Below are 14744 nucleotides of genomic sequence, written 5' to 3'. Positions count from 1 at the left end.
GGCAAACTCAGCCCATGGGCTTCCCTTTTAAAAACACGGAATCACTTCCTCATAGTCATTTCAGTGATGCCGGGAATGTTCCTCTCGCTCTCCAATTCACCCTCCACCATTCACAGAGATTTGATTTTTAGAACTTTGTCAAAAGACAAGATCGCATAAAAAATTAGTTTAAAGCTCTAATTGGCTTTTATTAGCAATTCTCAAATTGGGCAACACCTCACTCTGTAAAATGGAATGGCTGTCCCAACGCACTGAGGAAAGGAGATTGGCTTTATAGGCAGAAAAGGTCTGAAGAAAGAAAGCAGAAACAAGGAATAAAAAGTGGATTGGTCATTTCAAAGTTACTTTACTTGTAGGGTTAAAACAGGGGGATCTCTTATCATGCCAGCTCAGGAAAACTGGTCCCCTTACCCCCTTTTTGTTTGTTTGTTTTGTTTTGAGACAACGTCTTGCTCTCTACAGTGGTATGATCTCAGCTCACTAAAGCCTCAACTTCCTAGGCTCAAGCAATCCTCCCACTTCAGCCTCTTGAGTAGCTGGGACTACAGGTGCGTGCCACCATCCCCAGCTAACTTTTAGTATTTTTGGTAGAGACAGGGTTTCACCATATTGCGCAGGCTGGTCTTGAACTCCTGAGCTCAAGCGATCCTTCCACCTTAATCTCCCAAAGTGCTGGGATTACAGGGATGAGCCACCACATCCAGCCAAACGGGGCCCCTTCTGATTGATGGCTATGGCTCTCCTGTTATTTGGAAAACTGATGGGTTTCAAAGTTCAGGTTAGTTCTGTGGCACCTAGCACAATTGACTGCATGTTGGTTTGGTCTGAGTTGGTGGGGCCTACTGCAGGGCCTACTCCAAAACAATGGCCTCCCATGAACCCTGTTTGGCAGTCTCATTAAGGCATTGCTTCTACTTCACTGGTTTGTTAAGTAGAAGGTTTAAGGTTTGTCACCTTTTTCTCCGAGGGCAGGTTTTAGTAGAGACTTGGACAGAGGGCATATAGCAGAGAGGATACAGGAAGATGGAGCTGAGAACAAAATAAATACAATAAAACAAAAATTCTCCATGGTTTTAAAAATATTTAACAAAAACTAATTTTGACTTGAGTTTATAGGTTTCCTATCCTTTTTTTTTTAGGTGTATTTTAAAATTATTTTTAATTGTATACGTTTTAAGTTGTACAGCATGATGTTTTGAGATACTTATCTTTATATATATATACACACATACATATATATACACATATGTATATAAAAGTGATTCCTACATTGAAGCAAATTAACATACCCATCATCATATGGTTACCTTTCTTTTTTTTACCAGCAGTACCTAAAATCTACTTTCTTGAAAATCCTATCCTTTTTTATGTAACATTAGATATACACTTTTAACAATTAGGTAGTATTTGGTATTAATCATGAAGCAGCATCTTATTTCTGGGTAGAGTCTATTTTCTTAAGTTGTTTTAAACTTTTTAAAGATTTTTTAGTTATGAATTTATTTTATTTTTGAGACAGGGTCTCATTCTGTCACCCAGGCTGGAGTGTGGTGATGTAAACTTGGCTTGTTGCAGCCTCAACCTCCTGGGCTCAAGCAATCCTCCCACCTCAGCCTCTCAAGTAGCTGGGAGTATTGATGTACACCACCATGCTTGGCTAATTTTAAAATTTTTTATAGAGACAGGGTCTCACCATCTTGCCCAGGATAGTCTTGAATTCCCACCTCAGCCTCCCAAAGTGCTGGGATTACAAGCATGAGCCACCGTGCCTGGATGTGAATTTTTATTTAAGAGATAGAAAGAATAGGAACAACCCAAAGATCCTTTAATAGAAATAACTAGACATTAATCAAATGTCTAGTTTGATTAATGGTATGTCTATGTTTAACTTTTTAAGAAACTGCCAAACTGTTTTCAAAAATGACTGGGCACAGTGGCACTTTAGTGTAATCCAAGTTACTTGGAAGCTGAGATAGGAGAATCATGACTTTACAGCCCACCTCCCAAGTTCCCCCAAATCCTTGTCAACACATGTTATTGCCTCTCCTTTTGATTATATCTTTAGTGTAAGCTATTAGTAAAATAACTTTCCAGGAAAATTCTTATAGGTTTTTACCTTTTAACCTACCTTTTCTGAACACTTGCTGTGGAAAAAGTACAGTGTAGTTGAGGATGACTGTTAGGAGGCAGAAAAGGTGGAGAAAAGAGAGGCTGGGCTTAGTGGCTCATGCCCATAATCCCAGCACTTTGGGAGGTCAAGGTGCATAGATCACTTGAAGTCAGGAGTTCAAGATCAACCTGGCCACCATAGTGAAACCCCATTTAAAAACAAAAAAAAGATGGAGAAAAGAGATACAAAGATTTATAGGTAAAACGAACTTAATTATATGAACCAGAAATCATACAAAAGACTCCAAAATGTTTAGAAGCCATCCTTGAGATGCAGATTTAATGCTAAAAATATTGGCATTTTCAGAATATTACAATGACGAATGTTGACAGTCAAACAGAATTTTATTGTTAAGCTTGTCTTGGAAAAACCAAGAATGTTTGTTTGTCTGTGATTGAGGCACAGTCCCTAAAACTAGTTTGGAAAAGTGACAAATGTTTCAGGTTAGGATACAAAAGACAAATTCTAAATAAGAAATGAAGAAGAGAATGAAACATGGAGGAAACTGGTGGACATTCTGTGCCATTTAAATATCTTGACTCTCATTAATGAATGTCTATATAGAGGTCAAAGGTGAGGAAAACAGACAAAGCATGGGTATCTAAGAAAGGTGTGTTTTCTATCCAGGAAGAAAGGTCAATGGAATACATAAATATAGTGATATAAATTTAAAGGTAGTAAAAGCCCTTAAAAACAGAGTCAGTAAAGATTTTGTAGTCCCTGGTTCATAGTCACAAAGTAGAAGACACCAAAGCCAGGAAATATACCACTTTGTAGTTTATTACCCTACTATTTCCAGTGAGATGTGTGCAAAAGACTTGTTGGACCTTATTGCCAATTGGCATTTGAGACTATCTACAGTTCTTTTCTTTAATAACCTCATTGAGGTATGATTTGAATACCATAATATTCATCGATTTTAACTGTACAATTAACTGTACAAGTGTACAGTATTTTTTCATAAATTTTTAGTAAATTCATTGAGTTGTGCAACAAATCAACACAATCCCAATTTAGGACATTAACATTATCCCTATAAGATTCTTGTTTACCAGGAATTTCTGTTTCTACTCCCAGCCCCAGACAACCACTAACCTCCTTTCTATCCTTGTAGATTTGCTTTTTCATATCAGTAAAGTTAGAAGATGTGATTTTTTTTGTTTGTCTGGCTTCTTTCACTTAGCATAATGTTTTTGAGGTTTATTCATGTTGCAACATGTATTCAGATTTCATTCCTCTTTATTGTCAAATAATATTTCGTTGTACGTATTTACCATACTTTTATCCATTCACTAGTTGGTGGGCATTTGCATTATTTCCACTTTGGGCCTCTTATGACTAAATCTGCTATAAACGTCTACCTAAAAGGCTTTGTGTGAACATATGCTTTCATGTCTCTTGTAGAGATATCCAGAAGTAGAATTTCTGAGTCATATGGTATGTCTATGTTTAACTTTTTAAGAAACTGCCAAACTGTTTTCAAAAATGACTGGGCACAGTGGCACTTTAGTGTAATCCAAGCTACTTGGAAGCTGAGATAGGAGAATCATGACTTTACAGCCCACCTCCCAAGTTCCCCCAAATCCTTGTCAACACATGTTATGGCCTCTCCTTTTGTTTTTGTTTTTTGTTTTTTGAGACGGAGTCTCGCTCTGTCGCCCAGGCTGGAGTGCAGTGGCGCGATCTCGGCTCACTGCAAGCTCCGCCTCCTGGGTTTACGCCATTCTCCTGCCTCAGCCTCCTGAGTAGCTGGGACTACAGGCGCCCGCCACCGCGCCCGGCTAATTTTTTGTATTTTTAGTAGAGACGGGGTTTCACCGTGGTCTCGATCTCCTGACCTTGTGATCCGCCCGCCTCGGCCTCCCAAAGTGCTGGGATTACAGGCGTGAGCCACCGCGCCCGGCCTGGCCTCTCCTTTTGATTATAGCTATTCTGGTAGTGTGAAGTAGCATCTCAGTGTAGTTTTAATTACATTTCCCTAATGAATGATAGTATTAAGCTTCTTCTCATGTGTTTATTTTGTATTTGTACTTCTCTCTTTGAGATATCTTCTGTAGCTATAACTTTGACTTCCTGAATTCTGTCCAGAAATTTCTAGTTTGAGTGATGCCGTGATGGAAATGCACGAAAGTACACAGCGTATACATTTTTTAAGGGTTACTAAATACCCCTAAAACTTCACAAAAGAGAAGTCCTTCGACTCTGCTAGAATTATTGTATCGGAAAACTCAATATAATCATTTTCATAATATTTGATAGAAGAGCAGGCTCATTGTAAAAACTGGGGATGTTTATTTTTCTTTAGGGCTTCTTTTTCTACTTTTTCATTAAGCTAAGGACAAGACTAAACTGCCTGGAGGCTTGTTTGCTTTCTCAGCACAATAAAAAAGTCAAGGAAAGACAGCAGAGCAAGACAGATTCTTCAGAAAAACAATACCGAAGGGAAATAATAGTAACACCACGTTAGAGAAACAAAATCCATAGAATCAAGCTTTACTTGAGTAACAATGCTGATGGAAATAGCATGCAAGAATCTTAGTTCAGGGCCTATTTGGAATGGATGATAGAATTTTTCCAATGTATAACTTATTATTCTAACAGGATAAATAGTTACTGAATATCTCCCTAAATTAGATTGACCTCAATCTGTAAGGATCATAACTTTCAACAAAGGCTTGTTTTGCTTGCAAAAAGATTCATGCAAGATGCTTAGATGGACATCATAAAGGTATTTCAGAGGACCGCCTCTCCAGGACCCAAATTGGTTGTGGAGGCTAGGCGCAGTGGTTCACACCCTGAAGCCAGGAGTTTGGGACCATTCTGGGCAAAAAAGCAAAAGCAAGACCCGTCTCTACAAAAAAAAAAAATTTAAAACATTGGGCATAGTAGCATGCACCTGTACTCCCAACTACTCAGGAGGCTGAGGCAGGAGGATCCCTTGAATCCAGGTCAAGCCTACAGCGAGCTATGATTGCACCACTGCACTCTAGCCTGGGCAACAAAGCGAGATCCTGTCTCTGAAATTAAAAAAAAAAAGGAAAAAAAAGTGTAGGTTGTGCTGTAGGATCACAAAAACTTTGTGCCTGTTAAACCACTTTACTGCCTTTCATGAATTAGTTTCCACAACTAATGTAGAGTCTGCTGTTTGAGAGTTTCACGTGCCATTGTTTGTGGCTTTACATTCTCTAGATCCCTGTTTAGATCTTGGGTCAAAAGTGACCAAGGAGGCATCTTTATACTATTTTCTCCTTTTATTATTTTCTCAGCTAACAATTCTTTCCCTCTTTTGTTGATTGGGTAAGGAATATCTGAGTGTTATTACTACTAGCTATACGGCAACCTCTTATAAACTTCAATATATCATTCAAAACATTGGTTGATTTGGGCATGAGGTAGTTCTAGAATTCTCTTTGGCTTAGTATGACATGTTGATAGATTGGGGTAAATGTGAATAAAACATTGCAGATATCTTTGAATGTATGACTTACAAATAACCTCAACATTTCAGGCTAGCTAAATATATCTTTAAAAGGTAATTTTCACCTCACCTATAAATGAGAATTAAAAGAAAAATTGTTTGATTTTAAAAAATTCTTTGATTTTAAAAGATAAATTCTCTGATTCTCATTCTTCTCATCAGTAAAATGGGAGTAATGTACACTATCTCACTTAGTGATTATCATTCTCACTCAATGAATCATGATATTAAATTTTCAGTATCATTGACCAATAATGCAAACATTTTGAGAAAACATGGCTTATAAATTTCTATCATCCCTGATGTTAATCAGTATTTCTTGCAAAATAATTAAGTAATGCCTGCTTTTATTATTAAACATTTTTTTAAGTTCAAAACCTACTAAAAGTCTACATTTATAAAATTATTACAAACACTTACAAGTTATGTTTCCAAATTATGAGATTGTGTAGATATGTGAATTCCTATAAGGTTATACACATATCAATTTGGGCAACACAATTACATAATAATTGGAATATTTCCAAACACTTGTTTTAAAAATGCTTTCTCCTAGCACTAGTTTCATAAGAAGGTAGTACACTGTCACTGATCATAAATAAACCATCATTACTGGCTGGGAGCAGTGGCTCACACCTGTAATCCCAGCACTTTGGGAGGCTGAGGTGGGCAGATCACCTGAGGTGGGGAGTTTGAGACCAGCCTGGCCAACATGGTGAAACCCTGTCTCTACTAAAAATACAAAAATTAGCCAGGTGTGGTAGTTGGCACCTGTAATCCCAGCTACTCGGGAAGCTGAGGCAGGAGAATCACTTGAACCTGGGAGGTAGAGGTTGCACTGAGTAGAGATTGTGCCATTGCACTCCAGCCTGGGCAATAAGAGCGAAACTGCATCTCAAATAATAATAATAATAAACCAACATTACCAAGTGCTGACAATGATCTTGAGCAACCTGAATTTTCATACATCCCTGGTAGAAGTGTAAATTGGTACACGCTCTTGGGAAAACTGTTTGAAATTATCCACTAAAGTTAAACTTGTGTACTTTATGACCCAGCATTTCTACTTTTAGGTAAATGCTCAATATAAATGAATACTAATAAGTAACACATCTATAAGAACGTTCATAGCAGCTTTATTCATAATAGCCAAACAGTGGAAACATCCAAATGACAATAGAATATTCATTCTCATTGTTGTGTAGTATTATATTTTATTTATATGATACAATCTTTTGCATCATATAAATAAATATTTAAAGTTGAGTAGAAGGAACTAGGCACAAAGGAATTCGTGGTGATTCCATGTACATAAAGGTCAAGAAAAGGCAAAGTTCATCTATGATGGCAGTAGACAAAGTTATGGTTACTTCTGAGGGGGTATACTAACTGGGAAGGGCATGGGGGCGCTTCTGGGGTGCTGGAGCTGTTCTAAATCATTATGTGGGTCATGGTTGTACAGGGTTGTGTGTGTGTGAGCGTGTACGCATGTATGTGTGTGTGTGTAAAAAATCATTGAACTGTACCTTTCAGATTTTCATGATCATTATTCATTTAACTACAGAATGTCATAGAGATTCCACCATTTAAAGATCTTGTTTTTATAAAATTACCCATACTATCTTATAGATGCTGGAACAGTTAAATAATGAAGAGTAGCCACAATTGGCAGAGCACCTTCTCTTCCTACAGGATAGAGCTCACTTGTACCAAAGATGACATATGACTGCCTGCTATACGATGCAGAGTAAATTTAAAAGTTTATTATTAATTAAATTTATTTCCCACTGTTACAATAAATAAATTGAAGCGTAGATGGTTTCTTTCCTCTTGCATGTTTCTTTGCATTTATTCTCAGTACATATTTTTGTCCCCTCCTTTGTCCCTTCCCAAACCCCTTGCTCAACTTTGGAAACTTGATTGAATTACACAACAGTTGCCTACCATGATAGTCAGTGGGATATTTGCTCAGTAAATTCCTAAAGCAAAAATGGACAGTTATGCCCCATTATGAGATAGAATTGGCAAATTCTTCCTAGAAAGGACCAGATAATATACATTTTAGACTTTGAAGGTCATATGGTCTCTGCCATAGCTTCTCAACTCTGTAATTGCATCATACATAGACAATACATTTTTTAAAGTGGCTATATTTCAATAAAACTTTTTTATGAACACTGAGTCTTATAGCATCACAAAATACTATTTTTTCTTCTGTTTTAAAACAATTTAAAATGAGAAAATCATTCTTAGCTTTTGAGCCGTACAAAAAGAAGTGATGGACAGAATTCGGGTCTCAGGACTTAGTTTGCAGAGCTCTGATTTAGAGTCATGTAATTTTAAGTAATAACTTGAATCTCAGCCTTCAGTTCCATCATTTCTAGTAGGTTGTCAAATTACCATATGCTGTTAGACGGTGCTTTTATTTATTGTTCCTTTAACAAGCACTAAATATTAAATCTAATATCAAAGGCTTTGTTTCCTCTTTGGCACGATTGTAATTCATAGGACTTCTAATAAAAGAGGATAGGTTTGTAAAATATTCCACTGAGATATTTGAGGCCTAGTCTTTAGTAGCTACAGCGTCAGTAAGAATCACAATGCTTTTCTGCATAATCTTAATTCTGATTTGATAAATAATTATTTTTTAAAAACCCTTCATTTTGAAAACAATGAAATAACTAAGGCAGTATATAATGCATCTATTTGAGACCATCTGGCCAAGTTCTGTGACTCCTTCCTGGGTTTTTATGGGTCCTGACACATGAGGAAACAAATATTCACTGACATTCAAGAAGGTCAGAGGTATAAGTAACGGCTCCACACAGCATAGCATTTTCAAGACAGGCCTCCAAGTTGGTTCCTCTCCATTCTCTGCACTATTTGCCAAGAGACATGAATGTCAAATCTTTAAATTATTGAACTCTGTCATTCTCCTGTCATCCAAAATCAGGGTGGGTTTTTTCCTGATGAGTTCTATGTGCTTTTTTTTTTTTTTTTTTTTTTTTTTTTTTGAGACGGAGTCTCGCTCTGTCCCCCAGGCTGGAGTGCAGTGGCGCGATCTCAGCTCACTGCAAGCTCTGTCTCCCAGGTTCATGCCATTCTCCTGCCTCGGCATCCAGACTAGCTGGGACTACAGGTGCCCGCCACAGCGCCTGGTTAATTTTTTGTATGTTTAGTAGAGACGGGGTTTCACCATGGTCTCGATCTCCTGACCTTGTGATCCGCCCGCCTTGGCCTCCCAAAGTGCTGGGATTACAGGCGTGAGCCACCGCGCCCGGCCGAGTTCTATGTGCATTTTCAAAATTGTTATTTCTATTCAGACTGAACCATGTAAAAAATCATCTGAAAGGGTAAATTTGAGGAACGACATCACGCTGCTTTGTGTCTCTCACCCATTCAGCCCCAAATGAGGGATCCCTCAGCCACAGCAACAGGAAAAGGGGACAAAGGGGCACTGATTTTCCGTGAAGGTGAAATCTGCTGCACAGGCCCCAAAATTCACTGCACATAACTCAGCTTAAGCCCATCTCCAGGAACCCCTCCTGGGTTTCTGTGCTCCATTCTAGAGTCAGTACTTTGCAACTAGCCTTGTCCTTCTTCATTTAGGGTGGATACAGGGTAGACTTGGGAGACCTGAAACAAGATAAATATAGAGTCAACAGAAGAACAAACTCAGGAGGAAAGCCAACTGGGCTCAAATCTCAGCTCCACTCTTCAGTGTAGATGGAAATAGACACTTATTGAACACCTGTTTTGTGTTGGAAACTTCACATAAACTGTTCCAGTTGTTAAACAAGAAGAGAGAAAGGAACAAAAGGTGTCCCTTATTTAACTGACGTACAACAGGAAAGAAAACTTCTGAAGGAACTGCTTCAAAGCCATGAAAGAGACAAAGGTTGTTTTAAAAGAGGGTTTTGCTTCACATATTATTCAAGTGACCAGGTTGACTTTGTTGAACTTCTGATTCCATGACAGCAGCAAACTCTGCATGTGTGCTCAGGGTTTGCCATGCTGTGGTGTACTCTCAACCTAAAAGAGTATGCAGCATAATGGTTGTGAATCTCTGGAAATCAGGGTGTCACTTCTGTTTTCCAGAGGACAAAGATGCCAGAGGGGCTTCTGATCAATGTGCTATGAGACCACCTATGGAAGAGAGAGAACAACTCTGTAACTGTGGCTTTACTTAGTAAACTTCCAAACGATTACTGAAATGTCATCATTAGACACCTTAAGCAACTAGCAAAAAATTCATATTTCTAACTCAGCCACCTCATTCTTTTTCTGTCTTTCCCTGTGATCCAGGAGGAAGGATGCTGGCTTCTTATCGTACAAAGATCACCTGCCAGTGAGCCAAGTGGTGGTTGGAGATACTGACCGGCAAGGCTCAGAAGCCAAATTGAGTGTGGGTCCTCTGCGCTGCCAAGGAGACAGTAAGTTTGCATGGCAGCTATGGCTTGCACTTTCTTATCCCATTTAAATATTGTTTCCAGGCTGCTCAGAAGATGCTGCAATCAGACTTGCTCTTCTGTGGCTCCTACAGAAACATCACGTAACCCAAGCAGAGCTAACTTAGAGGAGGGGAACAGCCATAAAGCCTCCAGTACAGGAGCCGAGATTTGGGCATAAAGTGGGGATATCCATCTTTCCTCTGTATTCATATGTAACAAGTTTGACTACCTAAGTTTATGATGATATAAATAGCAATGCTAATAGCATAAATGCGGTACTCAACAGCTGTGATTCCACTGAGTGCTGCTGTTAATGCCATTAGGATGACTATTTATATCACCATAAACTGAGTTTATGGTGATATACATAGTAACATTATGGCTTAATGTATCATTGTAAACTTGGATTATGGCCATATAAAGTTTGACATTATTGCTATCAAACTTCATCATCATCAGAGCTTGATGGTCCCTTGTAAGCCAAAGATTGTTTCTGTAACTATGTCTTGTTTCAGGATTAGTCACCCCAGAGAGGAATTTGGGGCTGCTAGCTTGGACAGTGGGAGGTAAGGGAGTTGGAGCGATGGTCCCTCCTAATTAAGGGCACCATTAGGATTTTATGTTGTTTGATACCCTTCGGTGTGCTTTATGTGCAGTCAGAGGGAAACAGTGACACGGTTGCACTGTGGGGATTCTGCAGCGAGCGTCCTGGGCATCATTTTCCCTCTTCTTTTTGGGACACGTGGTTTAGGCAACTCTCCTGAGAGTTCTATGCTTTCGTGATTGTGTGCAAGGCATCCGGAAACCTGGATTCTGCTCCCTGAATAGCTGACTTGCCAGGAGACCTCAGGCAAACCCCTCCATTGTCTTAGCTGTGGTAATGAGAATACCACCAGCATCCCACTTCCTCCTGGGAAGGCTGTAAATATTTTAGTGCCTGGATTGGGATTCCTCCTAGCAAAGCATTATGTTAGATGGAGTATTATTACCACTTTGTAAATCAATGGAGAATTAGACCTACTTGATAATAAATTATTGCGTCCACTCGAAGAGGTGTCCTAAGGAACGTAATGATACATGCTTAACAGTTTCCTACTTAGTAAATTGAGGTTGTCGGCAATTAAGCAATGCCATGTTCCTAATACAAAAGGGAGATGGACTTTGTACTGATTTTCCTCTACTTACATTGAAAATGCTACCTGTAAAATTGAGACTGGCCAAGATCTTTATCACACACTTATTAAATAATAATACTTCATTTGTTCAGTCAGGCTTAGTAAAACTCTTCAGGAAGAAATTTAATTTCAACTGCCTAAGAATAGGATATTCACCTAAAGTAATAGTACATATGCATTTTAAACAAATAGTATAAGAAATGAAAGATAGCATTGCTCTAACATTAGGAAGACTGTCATGTGTTGTCTGATGAAAGCCATTTTTGTATGGAATAATTACTCATTGGCATAAAAAGGTAAAATATTTCTGGCCTACCGATTCTAATTCTGAAGTTAGCTTTGAATTTGAGAAAGTGTTCCCATTAAATGATTGATTAATAAAAATTTCACTTCTGCAAACTTTTTTTCTTGTTTTGTTTTATTATTTTTTTTTTCAGACGGAGTCTTGCTCTGTCACCCAGGCTGGAATACAGTGGCATGATCTCAGCTCACTGAAACCTCTGCCTCCCGGGTTCAAGTGATTCTCCAGCCTCAGCCTCCCAAGTAGCTGGGATTACAGGTGCACACCAACACGCCTGGCTAATTTTTGCATTTTTAGTAGAGATGGGGTTTCACCATGTTGGCCAGGCTGGTCTCTAACTCCTGACCTCACGTGATCCACCCGCCTTGGCCTCCCAAAATGCTTGGATTACAGGCGTGAGCCACTGCACCCAGCCTTCTGCAAACTTTTATTACCATTCTTAAAAAGAAGATTCTAGGAACATTAAATAGTAGATGCTGCAGTATATGAGCAGTTTATAATTAATATTAGCTTATTTGTTCTTAATAAATCAACCACAGGAAGAATTTATTGTGAGGCTGTCATTCATCTAGAACTTTCCTAGGTGCTCTGGAAAATAAGAAAAAGAAGTTCAAACCATGTTATGTGAAATGAACATGAAAAAATATTGGAAAACACAACTTGGTTTATAATTTAATTTTAGGTTTTATGATATAAAATTATTGCAACTGATAGGAAAGGAGCCATAGAAGGTGTATTTCAGGCAGACTTTCTTTTTAAAAAGAGAAAATGGGAAAAGTATAGTGGTCATGGTTCATTTGCATTTCTATTCTAGGGCTGTTGGTCTTTAGAAACATTTTTAGAACCTATTAATAAAACAAACTGTTATTTATTCACATTACATGATCTCAGTATACTTATAATTACTGTAGCTTCAGAAAGACTCTTTTGAATAATATTTTACCTGATATTTCATGAAAGCAAAAGCAGTCAACAGTTAATGGCAATTATGTAGAATACTTTTGTGTCTGTGAGAGAGAGAAATCTCATTGTTTTCCAGGCAACTGAGAATAAGTATTCTACCTGGTACTTGAATTACCTTGTAGCAGTCAGCAGCTGTGAAGCCCATGAGCCCTTTAAGAATGTTCTCACATGGACACAGTAATGATAGAGCGTTCCGTATCAATTGCATTTTCTAGTTTTTATACATATACAATCTCCTTGGATACACACAGCCTCCTGTGAATTCGGTAGGGCAAATATTAGTCTTTCTGCTTTACAAATGAAGAAAATACTTCTTTGAAAATGGCATTTACACAACAAATTTCTGAGCACACTTTCAGGCTCTGAGAAGCTTCAGGACAAAAGATTGAACAGAGAATAGAAACAGCTGTGTCTGTACAAGGTCAGAGTTGCTTTCCCGACTGCACTCTCTTTCCTGAGCCGATTGTTGATTAAATTAAAATGTCTTAAAAATATTTCATTTGGGTCTTATCCTACCACTGGCCTCATCCACCCATGTCAGTTACCGATATAGTACAAACATTGTAGGGATTAAATTTATGTAATTTAAAAAGTGGTGTGGTGCATTTGTCCTGCTGTTTATAGAAATGAACTTACTTTGTGTCATTTACTGAAGTCTGTTCAAAGCTACAGCTTATAAAGACTAAACCTATTGTTGAAAAATATCTCTTGGTTTGAGGAGTTGAGTGATGATAGCCCTCAGAAGCTGCCTCTTGAATTAGGCCCCAGTTTCATCCTCTAGTCTCAGAGAATGAAACCATTTTTGTGGGCTCAGCCCAACCATTTCAGCAGTTTCGGTTGATTTCATCATGCCTGCTGTGTTTTATTTTTGCTTTGATTCATCTAAACTTAGACCCACAAAATCAAAATGCTAAAGAAAATCAGTGAGTGCCACTCAGATCTGCTGCATTTCCCATATAGTGCTGTGAAATGCTTATGTCCTTACAGGGGTGTGTGTGTGTGTGTGTGTGTGTGTGTGTGTGTGTGTGTGTGTGTGTGTGTGTGTAGTTTTTTTCTTTCTTTTTTGAAAAGCCTATCCGAATGGAAACTTCAAATCTAAATGACGCTGAAAGTAGGACTGGTGATGGATGGTTCACTAAAATAAAAAGTGCTGTGAAAATACAAATCCCCCTCTTAAACTAGGTCTACGCACCTAGAAAGAAACAAAAGCCATTTAGAAGATCAAAAATTAATGATTAGGTAGACGTTGTTTCAAATCGAAATATGTAATCTTCTTTGGAGATGGCTGCCAAACTTTCATACTTTCATGAAATTAATTTAAAAAAAAAAAAGACTTCCATTTTTTGGAGGTAGAAATCTCATACTATATCTGATGAATATAATTAATTGTAGGAATATAGTATTTGGTAGACAATTGCTTTATTTTCAGCCATATGATGTAAAACTTTACCGTACTCCTCTAGGGATACAGGGACTGTAAATAAATACTTTGGAGCAAGTTTGTCAGAACCATAGGAAAGGTTTAAAAAAAAGAGGCAAATGTTTTCAGTAAACCTAGGTGGATAAGTAGAAACAATTCCAGAAAATATCTTATTCAAGGGCTTCTTCCAAGGCCATGCCAGAAATACTGGCTGTGAGGCTGGCGACAGAGCACTGGAGTCACACTGCAGGATTAAGATGCAAATTCAGTTTCTCAGAGCTATGGAGGTGACCCAGAGAGATAAGGAAGGAAAGGCAAGGCAGTAGTAACACATCCAGTTCTGGAACACTCAGAGGGCAGACAAAGCTATGTGTAAAGAAATAAAGATATTGATGGAGATGCATCCAAATAATGGTGAATATTTGTTCTTTGGGAAAGTTATTTTATGTGCCAGAGTAATAGGAAGGCCATGATCTCTTTTTTGCAAGAATTTTACAAACCAGGATCATAACCTGCCATTCCCTTGCCAGGAAAGATAAGGTGGCCAGGCGTGGTGGCTCACACCTCTAATCCCAGCACTTTGGGAGGCCAAGGCAGGCAGATCACTTGAGGTCAGAAGTTCAAGGACAACCTGGCCAACAAGGTGAAGCCCTGTCTCTAATAAAAATACAAAAATTAGCAGGGTGTGCTGGTGGGCGCCTGTAATCGCAGCTACTCAGGAGGCTGAGGCAGGAGAATCATTTGAACCTGGGAGGCAGAAGTTGCAGTGAGCCAACATCATGCCGT

General features: G+C 38.5%; 1 protein-coding gene across 1 annotated transcript in view; it reads left to right on the top strand.

The window, feature by feature from the left end:
- LOC105474842 (contactin associated protein 2) overlaps window positions 1-14744 on the top strand; it is a 2256224-nt gene that overhangs the window by 1804236 nt on the left and 437244 nt on the right. The window contains exon 15 of the mRNA XM_011729645.2: window positions 9954-10081. Coding sequence (XP_011727947.2) covers window positions 9954-10081 — 128 coding nt within the window. The remainder of the gene's footprint in view (window positions 1-9953; window positions 10082-14744) is intronic.

The sequence above is a fragment of the Macaca nemestrina genome, chromosome 4 (genome assembly GCF_043159975.1).
Source record: "Macaca nemestrina isolate mMacNem1 chromosome 4, mMacNem.hap1, whole genome shotgun sequence".
NCBI lineage: Eukaryota > Metazoa > Chordata > Mammalia > Primates > Cercopithecidae > Macaca > Macaca nemestrina.
The sequence above is the reverse complement of the archived record's forward strand: the minus strand, read 5'-3'. Positions and strand labels throughout refer to the sequence as shown.